Source organism: Gavialis gangeticus, unplaced genomic scaffold (genome assembly GCF_001723915.1).
Source record: "Gavialis gangeticus isolate Ggan-Ray unplaced genomic scaffold, GavGan_comp1, whole genome shotgun sequence".
In the NCBI taxonomy this organism is placed as follows: Eukaryota; Metazoa; Chordata; order Crocodylia; family Gavialidae; genus Gavialis; species Gavialis gangeticus.
The window spans coordinates 21,175,650-21,191,449 of record NW_017728996.1 but is presented as its reverse complement, the minus strand read 5'-3'; the positions used below and the strand labels follow the sequence as shown (position 1 = coordinate 21,191,449).

The window sequence follows — 15,800 nt, the reverse complement described above, 5'->3', positions numbered from 1 at the left end:
GATGTCATCCCCGTCCTGTGTCCTTTCAACGTGGTCCCAGGGGCAGGCGCAGGCCCCAGCTCCACTTCTAGGCAAAGGAATACAGGTGTCTGCAAGCTGGCAGTGGGGGGCGGTATCCCCGCAGGCTGCGGCCCCCAGTCCTGGGTTTGAAACACCTCTGTGGTGCCTGTGTTCCCGGGCTGCCAGCTCTTCCTCTGCCTCCGAAACCTTCTTCTGCATCTGTTAATTGCAGGTGCCGCCGTCTCGAGCCTTAAACACTGCCTGCAGAACCGCGCAGCCATGGTTCTCGCCAGTGTGGGCAAGATGGTTGGACTGCAGAAAAAGACGGCGAACATCAGGAACATCTGTATCCTGGCCCACGTGGATCATGGTAAGAAGGAGCCCTCTGTTACGGGCTGAAATGGAGATGGGCGCGTTAGGAGGGAGCGGTTTTAAACCCTCCCATTCTCCTGCCCGCTCGGGGTTCGGTGCCACTGAAGTCCAGGGGCAGGTTTAGAAGGCCTCCTGCATGGTGTCACCGCATCTCCTGTTGTTGGTTGTAGTATGTATGACTTGTAAAGTGGGCAGTGCTGGCAAAGCAGGGGGCCTGTGGTCGTATAAGTCAGGCATGCTCGACCCCCCAGCTTGGTAGCGGAGGAGCACTTGCAACATTAATTACTGCTTCTCTCCTGTGGGGAGCTGCACAGGTTGGATAACATGGTTCTGCATGTCCAATGGGGCTGGCACAGGACTGAATTGGGTGGTGTCCAGGTTGGATTGGGGATGGATGGGGCCAGATCAAGCAGTATGGGTCCAGATTTGGGCTGTACGTGGCTGGATCTGGCAGCAAGGGGGTGTAGCCAAATCAGGAGACACAGAGCGCCTGTGGACATGCGGGGACATTGCTCTGACGCACTGTAATTATAGTGCAGCAGAGAGGACGCGAATCTGCTGGAGCGTGCTAATTAAAGCATTCTGGCAGTCTCCATGTCTTGTATTTAGCATCCCCGCACTTCAAAATGGCAGTGGGGGAGCTTTAACTAAAGTTCATCAAACAGGCTTTATTTAAAGCACCCCTGCTGCCATTTTGAAGCGCAGGACACTGAATACATGAGACGCTGCGGGCGCTTTAATTGGAGTGGTTCTAGGAGCCACTCTAAAGTGCCCTCCCCACCCCTCCAGAGCATGTGTAAAGACACCCATGGGTTTGAATTGGGACAGCATGGATTTGGATTAGGGCAGTGCATGCCTGGATCTGGCAGTATGGGTCCAGGTTAGGCAGCATGCAGCAGGATCCAGCAGTACAGGTCTAGATGTGCATAGCTGAATGTGATGACATTGGTCTGGGTTGAGCAGCATGTATCCAGTTTGGGAAGTGCAAGTCTGGATCAGAGTGGCACATGGCTGGATCCAGCAGCATGGGTCCAGATTAGGTGGTGTGTGACTGGATTGGGAGGCATGGGCAGAGATGTGGTTTTCCAGAAAATGTTGAATTGGAAAATTGTCTGGATAATTTTCCAGTGCTCCAAATGGAGAGTGACCTGATTTAGCGTGTTTGAGCTATATTTAGTAAACAAAACTAAAAAAGTACCCCCATGTTAATTTTATGTCCCAGTAGTCACAAGTATTTGAACTGAAATAGTTGATTAGGAAAAAGATTAAAAACAGCACACTTAGTGTGTTTTAAATGTTATAGTCAAACAAATTCAGCGCTTTATATGGAAATAAATTATTTTTATTGGAATACTTGTAAAAATGCAAAGACAGTACACAATAGCATGCACTTCCCTTACATTGCTTGTTTAAATTTTAAGAAGAAAACTGAAGGCTTTGAAAACTATTCACACACTAATTTTAGCACACCCAAAGAACTGTGCATGATATGCCATGCTTTGGTTTTGACTTGACCTGCACAGCCAATTAGGTGAATTCATAACTTGATTTTTGGTTTGAATTATTGTCAGTGTATTTACCCTCCTGTTCACAAATCAGTAGAACATATATGTACTCTCTCTCTCACTTCTGGGGGATAATCACCTGCAAAACATTAATCACAACTTTGAAATTGCCAATCTTGCCTAACATTGTAGTGGCATCCATTTGTTGTTACTAATGAATTTTATGAAACAATGAATTCTTAGAAATAGAAAATTTCTTACAGAAAAATAAAGCATCGGAAAATTTTCTGCCCCACATGTCTCGGCATGGGTTTTGATTATGGTGGCATGAGTCTGGATACAGGTGTGTGGGATCCGGCCCATGCACTTGGCTGATATTTATGCCAGTTGTCACAGCAGATCTAATCAAGCTTTTGATGGAAGCTGGATCTGCCATAGCGGGTAAAACTCATCCCTGATGAAAGGAGACCTAAATTACTCTCCTCCCTTGTGCTGGTAGGCAGTGGTATTACTTTTCAAAGCTGTATTTTTGTCTACACAAGGACAGATATAGTGAAACAGGTTGCAGGGACTCCCAGCTGACTCTCTTCCCAAATTCCCACAGCTCAGTGGAGTTGCATCTGCTCTGACCCCTTCAAAAGAAATCTCTGCCCATCCTCTTCATCCCTACCACTCTTCCAAGGAATCTTTAGGATTAACCCCTTATCCAGACTAAGTGAATAAGAAATGGAAAGTGTAAAGCAGTTGAATACTGCTTCTTTCATTAAAGCGATTAACCTGTTTGTATGAAAAGTCTCCTGGTGCAGACTGACTGTCTGCATTTGTGTGTGTGTGTGTGTGTGACATTATTAAACTTGGAAAAGGGTCCCAATATGTTAATTTGTGGTTAGACCTGCACCAATTTACCTTCTCTATGGTTTTTCGCTTACATCCATGTAATATATAAGTTTTCATACTGTTACAAGATATGCACAGTCTTGAACTTTTGACTACTGAGTGGTTTTTAATTGTTTGGAGTGTTGGATTTAAAGAGTGATGGAAATGGTTTGTGCAGGAGGCACATTTTTATTTGATGGCTGTGTTGGGTTTTGTGCTGGATGGTGATTAGTGGAAGAAATTCTTTATGTAAGTGCAACTGGTAATTTATAACAGTGCTTGTTTTAGGAAGTTAATGGAGGAAGCTATTGTTTAATGTTAGTGTGAAAGCGTGTTTACCAGATGGCATTTGTTTTTTTTTTTTTAACAGTTTTTCCTGGTTGCAGTTAGGGAGTTAAGTATGTGTGTTTTTATAAGGATGAAGGCTGGAGGCATTGTTTGTAAGATTCTAATTCAGATAAGTAAAATGCTTTTAAATTAAGTTTAGAGTCTTAGGAGTTTTTAAAGAAATCTTTAGGCATGTTGTTAGAAACTATCCTTCAGATAAACCAAAAATAGTAGAAGAATATGTTACCAGATCCTCTGGATGTGCTTATTTAAGCAAAGTAACTTGTTTTTCTTTTCAGGTAAAACAACTCTAGCTGATTGCCTGATATCTAGCAATGGAATTATTTCTAGCCGCTTGGCAGGAAAGGTAAAGTTACAGTTTCATAAACAAAATGTTTAAAGTCTACGTGTACAAATTTAACAATGGATGTTCAGGGGATTTTTCAAGACGTGCTGTAAATTTTCTTTTGCCTTTGCTTTTGCATTTAAATGCAAATTTGTCTTTGCATTCAAATAATATTTTACGAAAATATTTTTACATACTAATTTGTTCTTATGTTTATATTTTAGCTGAGATATCTAGACAGTAGAGCAGATGAGCAGATCCGAGGAATTACTATGAAATCTAGTGCTATTTCACTGCATTTTGAGAAAGGTAATGTAGAGATGCTGGAAGGAAATATATAGATACTTGGAACTGAACTGTCCTCTTGCTTCTGGATACAGTTTATCATGGTAAACTACAAAAGTGTTGGTTGACATGCTGTTTGTTGTAGAAATGTTCTGTGGGTGGTAAGACTCTTAGTTTTTCTTGCTGCCTTATATTTTAGAGGTGATTGATTTGCCCTCTCAAGAGTTAAGGAAATTTTCCATGTTGTGGACAAAAAGTTTAATCAAAAACTTGAGATTCCAAGGTTGCTGTCTAAGAGGTGCAACATCAGAACCAATGGCTTTTTTTGCAGAAACGTAGCCATAATTAAGAATAGGTAACTTTTTGATAGAACAGCCTTAGACAACTGATGCATGCCATTATATGATGGATATATGAAATGATTCCCTGATTGGATTATTTTTTATTTTTCACTCAATGTACAGGTTTTGGGGTAATTACCAAACAGTGTTACCTGACTAATTTTGTTGAATAGTCTCATTTGTTTAGACTAGTGGTGCTCAACCTCTGGGCTGGGCCTATTTAATGTTAACCTATTTAACAATTTCTTTGCCTCCATTTTTCTGAGCAGGGATCAGGTCATCCCCCCCCACCCCCACTGGGATCCCCAGTGGTCCCAGGGGAGGTGCAGCTGGGCCCAGGGTCAGAGAGGACCTAGTTAGGGAACTTCTGATGGGGCTGGACATGTTCAAATCAGCAGGTCCTGATGATCTCCACCCCAGAGTGCTGAGGGAATTAGCACAGGTCATTGCGGGACCTCTGGCACAGCTTTATGAGCACTCATGGTGCTCTGGCGAGGTGCCAGAGGACTGGAAAAGGGCCAATGTGGTTCCCATTTTCAAAAAAGGGAGGAAGGAGGACCCAGGAAATTATAGGCCTGGTAGTCTTGCTTTGGTCCTGGGGCAGCTCTTTGAGAAAATTAGCCAGGTGCACATCTGCGAGGGTCAAGCACGGGAGTGTATGCTTAGGGGCAACCAACGTGGGTTCATTAGAGGTAGGTCCTGTCAGACCAACCTGGTGGCCTTCTGTGACCAGGTCACAAAATCCTTGGATGCAGGTGTCGTGGTGGACATAGTCTTTAGGAAGGCCAGGGCAGATTACAGGAGTGGGTGGATGAGAATAAGATGGGATTCAATACTGACAAGTGCAGGGAGGAAGAACCAGCAGCATACCTGCTACCTGCAGGGAGACCAACAGGCAATGGGAGAGTCCCTGTTGCCCCGAGCACTACTGGGAGTAACAAGGAATAATGGCCATAAGTTGACTGAGAGTAGATTCAGGTTAGATATTAGGAGACACTACTTCACAGTCCAGGGTGGCTAGGATCTGGAATCAACTTCCAAGGGAAGTGGTGCTTGCTTCTGCCCTAGGGGTCTTCATAAGGAGGCTAGATAGACACCTAGCCAGGGTCATTTGACCCCAGCATTCTTTCCTGCCATGGCAGGGGGTTGGACTTGATGATCAGCTGAGGTCCCTTCCGACCCTACCAGCTATGAAACTATGGGTCTGGGGGTGTACATGGGGCCAGAAGATATGAACCCTGTTTCCTGTGGAATGCAGTTGTTAAGTTTTGTAAACCTGAGAAATCACTGAGATGTGAATGTTTGGAATTTTCTCTTTTTTTGTGGTACAGCTTAGTTTTAATTTTGGCATTTCTTATCCTTCAGTTTATGTTCCCTTTTGCTGTAGCAATTCTTCAGCAAACTTACCTTTCTTCTCATACAGTTTCTTGGACTTGACTGGGAGATTTGCTTAAGGCAGCGTTGCACAACTCATCTGGCCCCAGGGGCTCGGTGAGAGACTCAGGGCCAGTGTGTGGGCCATATCCAGAGCATGGGGCAGGTCCATGAGCTAGATCCTGAACATGGAGCCTTTTCATCTGGTCTGTGGGCCTGGAATTTTGCAGTGGCAGCATTAATTGCTGTAGTTCCTGGAGCTACTGAAGTTGCAGCTCCTCCTGCTACCAAATTTTTGGTCCCCTGGGCCATATGACATGGCTTTGCCTGTGGTAGTTCCCACAGATATAGAAATTTGGCGGCAGGTTGAATGGCAGTAGCATTAATTGCTGTGGCTCTAGGAGCTGCAGCAATTAATGCTGCTGTTGCTCACCATGCCACCAAATGTCCAGACCCATGGGGAGCTCCACAAGCCAGGTGACACTGTTCTGCAGGCTGTATCTTGGTCACCCTGGGTTTAATCTATGGAATATTCTCTCAAGCAAATGGGCAGGGAAGGCTGCTTTCCCAAGGATTAGAAGCTTGTTGCCTGGGATGTGTAAAATGTCTGTACAAAACACCACTTGATGAAGAAGCTGGAGGCTGAATTGGAAGGGCGCAAGTCGCTTCTCTCTTATTTCCCCTACTTGTTTTGATATGCTAGAAATTGAAGCTGCTGCTGTTCAATTTGAGTGGCTTGGTGTGGAAGCTGCTTAAAGAGAAATGGCTGTTATTGCAGGGTCAGAATTTAGATTTGTTAAAATGCTTAGTAGCATCATGCAAATGTATTTAACCTGGAGAAATTTCACTGTACAGCTATGTTGTCATAACAACACTATCTTCTAGTACAGGTTTCCCTCACTTTATGCAGGTTCTGTATGTGTGAATTCGCTTTTATGCGATGACCCTATTTATACCAAAAATTTGTTATATGCGGGGTGTGGTAGAAGTCCTCAGGCAGCTGGTTTGTGCAGTGCATAGTCTCCTGTGTGGATGTTCCAGTTCTTGAAGTTTCACTTGGCAACCCCCAGCCCCAACCCACTGGTGTTCGAGGGTGACGAAAGCCCCGTGTCTGTTGATTCTCCTGTGGATGTTACCCTGCATGTACCTCCTACCAGTGATGTGGAGTCTGACATTGAAGACTCTTCACCACCCTCTCTTCACACCAACTAAACATTCACCACTACAATGTGCTTGTGTGTACTGGCTGCTGTTGGTGAATACCAAAGTTGTCTTGTAAAAGTGGTAGAAATGGGCCTGGGGGTCAGTACAGTCAAGGTCTTGGAACCTATAGCTATTTGTTACATTGTAAACTGGTTTCTCTTCATGCAAATTCAAGTTATGGACCATTTTTCAGGAATGCATGTACATAATAAAGTGAGGAAAACCTGTAATTGTAAGTCAGAGGTAGTGGATGCATTTGAAAGCTAGGAATTGAAACTGACTGAACCATATTGCCATTGTATAAGTTGTATACTCAGATTTTTTTAAAGCTTCATCACTTCTGAATATCTAAAGATATTTTAGTAACAGTTACATTTGCTTAAGTGCACTTAGCTCATGTGATTCTTGAACATCTCTTGTTAAGCATGGAGGATTCCCTTTCATGGTGAACCACTCTCAGTTGTCTTATAAGCACAGGTTTTATATCATTATTTAGTCATTTAACTCTTGACAGTTCGTGGTTAGAATATCTTCCACTAGGCCATCTAGGGTGAAGTGTCTAAAGATATAAGGTGTTTACAAAAACTACTAAGCAGAAATCTAGGTGTTAGGTCCCTAATTTACGTGGGTACTCTGTGGATTTTTCTGAAGGGCCTGTCCTCATTGCCTAAATACCTTTTGAAAATTCTGGTCTTTTGTGTCCGTGTTAATATTAAATGTCTTTAATTAAGCGGCTGACAAATGGCTTTTTCATGTTCTCTTTGTATGTTTAAAACTTTATGTTTAATTTTAGGTGATCAGCAGTATCTGATTAATCTAATAGACTCCCCCGGTCATGTGGATTTCTCTTCAGAAGTATCTACTGCTGTCCGACTCTGTGATGGCTGTATCATAGTGGTGGATGCTGTTGAAGGAGTCTGTCCACAGGTGATATACAATATTTACTTGAGACTGAGGGTGGGGAAGAGAGAATAAATTAAAATATTACAGTTTAGCTGTCTTAAGTACATTAACAGAAATGAAAAATTAGCTAGTGGCCACAAGTTTATAAAATGTTGTTTTGATGAATGGTAACTTTGCATGTAAGACGTGATAGAAGTTAGTTAGATTTCTAGTAGTGTTGATTAGCCAGTTTGCTCAAGAGATGAACTGTAGAATGTGTTTAGGAATTTATAGCTGAAATACTGCTGCCATAGTGTTGGAGGAGGAATGGCATGTTCTTGCTAGCAATGGGGTATCAGTGCAGTGCAGAGGCCAAGAAGATGCAGAGGGGCATAGTCTTGTTTTGTTTTGTTTCTGTGTTATTTTTCAAAGGCAAGGTTTTCTATTTACTGCCTTACTTTATTATATTTAAGGAACAGAATCGCCCAAAAAAATTTTAGTCTGTCCTACTGTGGCCAGAAATTTGTAAAAATGTTTGATTCCATAATTTTTATTGTTTATGGAATAGTTCTGTAGTAATTAATTTAATTTAAAAAAAAACACAGCCTGAAATGCTATTTGAATTCTGTTATTAAAAATTATCTTGAACATTGCAATACCTTGGAGATCGTAAACTTTCCTTAGCATTTTCATGGTCTCCCTCCCTTAACCCCCGTTTGTTTTTTTCCTTTGCTAGACTCAAGCAGTTCTGCGACAAGCATGGCTAGAAAATATCCGTCCAGTCTTGGTGATTAATAAAATTGATCGCTTGATAGTGGAATTGAAATTCAGTCCCCAGGAAGCATATTCTCACCTTAAGAATATATTGGAACAGGTATGAAGCCTACAGGAAAATATTCAAACAGAAGATGTTGTTTTGTTTTCCTTTTTTTTTTCTCAGTGTTTGAACTGAGACCAGGGGCAACATTCTTTTTTTAATATTCTAATGTGAAGTAGAAATAAAGGTAGTTTTGTGTGATCAGTTTTCTTTACCCTCAGAAAATCATGCAATGTTTTTTTTCTCCTTTAACATGAGAAGAATGAATGCTGTTACTTAATTCCTACTCCTGTTGTCTTTTTTGTTAATTTAGAAGCTTGGCCTCTTGAAGGCTCAGACCAAGTGTTGTATACAGCTTTGAAAATAGTATTAAATTCTTCTCAATAAGCTGTCCAGAAGTATTGTCAATTACTAATTAGTCTGCATCTCAAGTATGTTTTATGGGAAAGACATTTAAAATGCTTTTTTTCTGACTATGGTTTGTCTTGCAGTTTCTTGGAAGTGGGAGACCACTATTTAATATTCAGTAACATTGGCTTCCTTATTTAGTGGGGTGAATTTAATCTAGCTTTAAAGGTCTTAGAGTTTACATGTTTCATTATAAATTCAGTTTGACATTACTGTAACTGGAGAGATGTCTCATTTTTATTTATTTATTTTTACTGGAGATTGTTTCACACTTCATTCTGTAGAAGAATATCTTTTGTAATTGAAGATTAATAACTTTATAAACAAAAATAGTCTGTACTGGAACTGAAGTGCTCCAAATATCATGTGAAATCTTTAGTTCCATTTAAATCATTGATAAAACTACCACCTTCAGGTGGGCAAGAATTTATACCTGTATTTATAGATACCCAGTATCTGTACCTTAAATTTTGTGCTGGCATTTAAGCATGCGGGCTTTCAATTTTTAAGTAAGTCACAAGAGTGCAATGTTGAAATCTGTGAAGTTATGGAACGCTAACTTTTTCTGTGGCTTTACATATCCTTCCCTAGGTTAATGCTGTCACTGGAGCACTATTTACTTCTAAAGTTTTGGAAGAAAGAGCTGAAAAAGAAACAGAAACTCAAATCATTTCAGATTCTGTACCTGGAGACCAAGTTTATGACTGGAGCGCTGGCTTAGAAGACACTGATGATTCACATCTTTACTTCTCGCCAGACCAGGGGAATGTGGTTTTTGCCAGTGCAATAGATGGCTGGGGTTTTGGGTAAGTCAGTAAGTCTTAAGATTTCATTCCAGTCTTACTTTTTTACCATCTAGAATGCAAAGACAGCTGAAAACCTCTTGGACAGATATAAATGCTGTTCAGAGGTAAGCATTTTGCATCTCTCTCTATATCCAATTATATGTATATGCAGTGGTGATGTGTAGGTGCACCCCCTGACAGGCTGCACTCCCCGCTTAGGTGACGGGCAGGGGGGGCAGGAGGCAGTACCGGGGCCCCACTGTGAGCACCGGCCAGGGAGTGGTAGCACTGGCTGAAGCGTCGGGAGTTCTGTAGCTACTTCTGGGAGTGTCGCGGCCTATTCCTCATCTGTGCAATTGGCTGTGGGGGGACCACCCCTCCACCCCCCTGGTTGAAATGTGCCCCCCTGACTCAGGTGGCACCAGTCACCCACGTGTATATACTATATAATATTTTTCCCCAGATGCTCTAATTTGTGTCCTTGATATTAAAACATCATTGTTTTTTTACTTTTCTATAATATAGCATCTAGTTAGTACATTTCATGCGTCTGCAAGCATACAAATTTCATATTGGTTTTCTTGTCACTGTATGATGATAGGGTTTGTATTTCAGCAGATGCTTAAATGTAAATTGCAAAGCTAATATGTTATATCATAATAAATGAAGAATAAAAGGAGAACATATTTTGTAGATCACAGTACTTTGAAGCTTGTTGTCACTTACTCTTTTTCATTTTTCTTCATTTGCTTTCTTATTTTACTTGTTCTTAACATTTTGTTCAGAAAACAGTAAACCACGTAAAGATTAAAGACATTCTGATTACTTGCCACAAGGTGGAGTGCTTGTCTTTATCTTGAATGTGTAATTGGAGAGAGAGACAAACTTATTTTTTAAAGATTATAATAAAAAATTGAATTCCAGTAAGTACAGAGTGTTTGTTTTTTTAATTCAAGACTAGTTTTGCTTGGTTTAACAGGTTCCTGTGGAGTTTGTAATACAAACCCATCAGCTTTCTGCCAGCACAGAAGAACTGGATAGTAACATTGATTTCTTTAGTTTATTTACTCTGAATAATGTGTCAGAAGAGAACTTATAGTGCAAAAGAAAAAAGATTTGTAATAATATTTCTTACAAGGAGGGATTTGTCCATTTTTTTTTGTGTTTTTTACATTGGACAGTGGTCCCTTTAATACTCACTTCATAGCAGAGAGAACTACCAGGTCTGCAGTGCTCAATGCTAGATCATGATGCTGTATTTGTGCTCCTGACTGATTTTGACTCATTTGAATTGTCAATAAATGATCCTCCAACAGGCTTATGTTAAAACAGCTGCAATAAAAATATAGGATTGAAATGTAAAAAACTATGTTTTATGTAGCTTCGGAAACTAGATTCTTTCCTTGGAAAATTTGGTTTAAACACAAAACAGGGCAAGGGAAGGGAAGAGCAAGAGTGAGAGAGAGCATATCTTGGAGGAGGGACATTTGTCTAACCCTTCCTTTTCTACTTTAGTAGGAGTATGAATGCAGGTGAGAGTTCTTGGTGGATGTATATGTAGGAATAAGATACTCTCAGTGACTTCTTGACAAATACAAATATTATTTACAGAAAAGATTTAATCAGATTTTAATTTTAAATACAATTTGTTCAAGTAAAGTGTGTCTCTTGTCTTTCTGGTTGAAAGTTTTCCCCCAATTTTGCTGACTGGCAATAATTGTTATTTTTTGTTTTTTCTATATTACATTTAATCAGTTATGAGCCATGAGTATGTTTAAAATAAATGCAATGAATGTGTTAGGAAGGAGAATACTTGCATTTTCTAGAGAGATGTAGTTAGCTATGTTAGCCTGAAGTTAGAAGGCAGAGCTGTTGACACCTTAGAGGCTAACTCATTCAGAGAGGCATGAACTTTTCTAGGCTGCAGCCTGTTTTGCTGATTGCTGCGACAGAATTAGCTGTAGTCTACAATTTTTGCTTCTCTGAATGAGTTGGCCTCTAAGGTACCTCCCTGCCCTGTCATCTGTCTATTTTCATTGCTTGTCAGTTAATAAGTAGTATAGTCTTTCTGATGGCAAACAAAATGAGATAATAGTCATCAAACTTGTGGTATTCAATGGGGTTTAAAATAAACCTCAAGTTTTAAACAACACTTAGAGTATGTTAGTCTCTTTGGATACCTGTTATAGCAAATGTTCACTCGGTCTGATTTTTATAACGTTAAATGTGCAACTAATTTTTACATGCTTTTCTTTTCCTGATTGGAGCTGTTACGCTAAAAATATATGTAATGTTAATGGTGATAGATCAACATGCTTCACAGAACATTTAAGTTATAGTTGCATAATCTTTTCAGGTTTTTCTTTTGGGCTTTGATAATAGCTTTGCTACACTGAGAGTATGTTGCAGTTTAAAGTAGTACAATAAAGTGTGAAATTATTATAACTGTTTAGCCAATTTCAAAATGCTTTGTGCCTGTTAAACAAGTGTTATAACATTTCTATTTTTATGCTGAAATAATAAAACAATTTGTAGCTTAAGTGGTTTTAATATTAACACAATTTGAGGAGGGGTATATTAAAACAAAAAAGCAAAGATCAGGTTTCAGGGAGAGAATTTTGGGTTTAACTTAGTGATATGGTATTAATGTTATGAGTACTTGCACATAATCTGCTCAGCTAGGAGTTGCTAGCTGTAATCATCTGATGCTTTCTCTTCAGCTCAGTTTGCTTGATATTTATAACTAACTATAAGTAGGGACCTACTCAAATTGTGATTTTTGTGGGAAATCCAAAAATCAGGTGATATCCATGAAATCAATTGGGGGAGGGGAAGAAAAACCCAAACTTACTAAAAATAAAATGCTAGCTCCCCAGTGAGAACCAGCAGTCCTGGCTGCACAACGTGCTAGGGGGAGGAGGACTGCCGGCACGAAGGTGAGCAGGCAGGATGGCTGCTGCCTCCTGCCCCTTGCTGCTGATTTGGCTAAGAGGGCTGCCTGTCATGCCCCTGCCCCCTGTCCCTGGGCTGTGCCCTCCAGCCGAGCCCCTGGAGCGGGGCTGCGGGTGGAAAAGTCCAGGGCCCGGGCAGGCGCTGTGGAGGGCCTCTGTGCTGGAGGCTCCCAGCCAACTCAGCCCTGAGTTCTGCCTGTGGTGGCTGTTCTTGGGGTCCGGGGAGCTGCTGCAGCTGGGCCCCCATGGCCAGGCCGTTGCACGCCCCACTTGCACTGTGCCTGGCATACAGGGAGGCTGAGCCAGGAGCCCCCCAGAGCCTGCTGTCCTGTCCTGGCCAGGTGGTGTCCCCTAGTGCAATGCTCTCCAAACTTTTTTGATTGCGCACCCCTATCAGTAAAAAATTTTTGAGCATGCACCCCCAATATATGTATATTTATATAAATATAAATAGAAGTTCTAATATTTTCTTCCCGCACCCCAGTGGATCGTCTTGTGCGCACCCCACTTTGGAGACCACTGCCCTAGTGGACAGGGTGGTTGTGGACCATCCCTGTGGAGCTGCACGGGCTGGGACAGGCCCCATCTCAGGTACCACTGGGTGCCCCCGCCTGCTGGCCACAACCCAAGTCTGTGGAGCCACAGCGCAGTCCCCGCTTCCCACCTGGTACCCACTCTCCTCTGGTTGCCACCTTAGAATCATAGAATGATGGGAAGTTAGGGTGGAAAGGGACCTCAGGAGGTCATCTAGTCCAACCCCCAGCTCAGAGCAGGACCATCCCCAACCAGGTCATCCCAGCCAAAGCTTTGTCTATCCAGGTTTTGAAAACCTTCAAGGATGGAGCTTCCACCATCTCGCTGGGTAACATGTTCCAGTGTTTTTACTACCTTGCTAGTGAGAAAATTCTTTCTCATATCAATCCTAAACTTTCCTTGCTGCTACTTGAGACCATTGCTCCTTGTTCTGAAATCTGCCACCACTGAGAACAGTTGAGCTCCATCCTCTTTGGAACCCCCTTCAGGTAGTTGAAGGCTGCTATTATGTGTCTTCTTCTCCAGACTGAATAGGCCCAGTTCCCTCAGTCTTTCCTCATAAGTCATGTACCGCAGACCCCTCACCATTTTCATTGCCTTCTAGTGAACTCTCTCCAATTTGTCTACGTCCTTTCTGTAAAGGGGGCCCAAAACTGAACACAGTACTGATGTTGCCAAACCAGGAATAATCACATTCCTCGACCTACTGGCAGCACACCTACCAGTACAGCCCAGTATGCCATTAGCCTTCTTCACAACAAGGGCACACTGCTGACTCGTATTCAGTTTATTGTCCACTGTAACGCCTCCGGTCCTTTTCTGCAGAGCTGCTGCCCAGCCAGTCAGCGCCCAGTCGGTAGCGGGGCATGGGATTGTTCTATCTTAAATGCAGGATTTGCAGTTGTCCTTGTTGAACATCATGAGATTCCTTTTGATCCCATCCTCCAGTTTGTCTAGATCACTCCGAATCCTAGGCCTACACTCCCCCAGGTTGGCATCATCTGCAAGTTAGCTGAAGGTACACTCTATACTATCTTCCAGGTCATTGATGAAGACATTGAACAAAGCTGGCCCCAGGACCAACCCCTGGGGCACTCCACTTGATACTGGCTGCCAAGTAGACGTGAGCCTTTGATTACTATTTTTGGAGACTGGTGCTCCAGCCAGTTTTCTATCCACCTTACAGTCTACTCATGAAGCCCATATTTCCTTAGCTTGCCTGGGAGAACGTTGAGACTGTATCAAAAGCCTTGCTAAAATCAAGGTATACCACATCTGGTCTCCCCACATTCACAGAGCCAGTCATCTCATCATGGAAGGCAGTCAGGTTGTTCAGGCATGACTTGCCCCTGGTGAATGCATGCTGACTGTTCCTAATCACCTTTTTCTCCTCCAAGTGCTTAGAAATGGATTCCTTGAAAATCTGTTCCATGATTTTTCCAAGGACTGAAGTGAGACTAACTGGCCTGTAGTTCCTTGGATCTTCCTTTTTCCCTTGCTTAAATATGGGCACTATGGTTTGCCCTTTTCTAATCATCCGGGACCTCTCCTGATAACCATAAGTTTTTGAAGGTAACTGCGAGTGGCTCTGCAATTGCATCAACCAACTCCCTCAGCACCCTAAGGTGCATCCCACCTGGGCCCATGGCCTTGTACATGCCCAGATTTTCTAAATAGTCCCTAATCTGTTTTTTTTACCACTAAGGCATGCTCACCTCCTCCCCAAACTGCACTGTGTGGTGCAGTAGTTTGGGAGCTGCCCTTGCCTGTGAAGAGTGAGTCAAAAAAGGCATTGGATATTTGCCTTTTCTGCATCCTCTATCACAAGGTTTCCCCCTCCATTCAGTTAAGGGACTCACACTTCCCCTGATCCTCCTCTTGTTACCAACATACTAGTAGAAACCCTTCTTGTTGCCATTCACATCCCTTACTAGCTACAACTGCAATTGAATTTTGGCTTTCCTGACTTCATCCCTGCACGCCTGAGTAATGCTCTTACACTCATCCCTAGTTATTTGTCTGCGTTTCCACTTATAAGCTTCCTTTTTGTGATTTAGTTTACTGAAGAGTTCCCTGCTAAGCCAAGTTGGTCTTCTGTCATACTTGGTAGTCTTCCTGTGCATCGGGATGGTTTGTTCCCGCACTCTCAGTAAGGCTTATTTCAAGTACAGCCAGCTCTCCGGTACTCCTTCCCCTCAGTTTGGCTTCCCAGAACATCCTGCCCATGAGTTCCCTGAGTTGAAATCTGCTTTTCTGAAGCCCAGGGTCCTTACACTGCTGCTGTCATCTTTCCTTTCCTCAGGATCCTAAACTTGACCATCTCGTGGTTACTGTGCCCCAGGTTGCCATCCACTACTACATTCCCCACCAATTCTTCTGTTTGTGAGCAGCAAGTCAAGAAGAGCATGGTCCTTAGTTGGCCACTCCAGCACTTGCAGCAGGAAGTTGTCCCCAGCACTCTCCAAAAAACTTCCTAGATTGCCTGTGCGCTGCTGTATTGCCCTCCCAGCAGGTGTTAGGGTGATTGAAGTCTTCCATGAGAACCAGGGCCTTCTACTAGCTGTTTGAAGTCTTATCCACCACTTCCTCCTGGTCTGGTGGTCTATAACAGACACCCACTATGACATCACCCTTGTTACTCTCCCCTCAAACCCTCTGTGCCCAAAAACTCTCAACAGGCCTATCACCACCTTCATACTGGAGCTTTTACATGAAGTGCAACTCTTCCTTCTCTTCTCCCCTTCTTTGAGTTTGCAACCCAGTATGTATAGGTGACTGCATTTCACTGAGTGAT

At 42.5% G+C, this 15,800-nt stretch overlaps 1 protein-coding gene across 1 annotated transcript in view; it reads left to right on the top strand.

Moving 5' to 3' along the window:
- The first annotated feature begins 171 nt into the window (after positions 1-171).
- EFL1 (elongation factor like GTPase 1) overlaps positions 172-15,800 on the top strand; it is a 384,491-nt gene continuing 368,862 nt past the window's right edge. The window contains exons 1-6 of the mRNA XM_019504107.1: positions 172-370; positions 3,380-3,447; positions 3,651-3,735; positions 7,423-7,556; positions 8,248-8,385; positions 9,328-9,542. Coding sequence (XP_019359652.1) covers positions 280-370; positions 3,380-3,447; positions 3,651-3,735; positions 7,423-7,556; positions 8,248-8,385; positions 9,328-9,542 — 731 coding nt within the window. The 5' untranslated portion in view covers positions 172-279. The remainder of the gene's footprint in view (positions 371-3,379; positions 3,448-3,650; positions 3,736-7,422; positions 7,557-8,247; positions 8,386-9,327; positions 9,543-15,800) is intronic.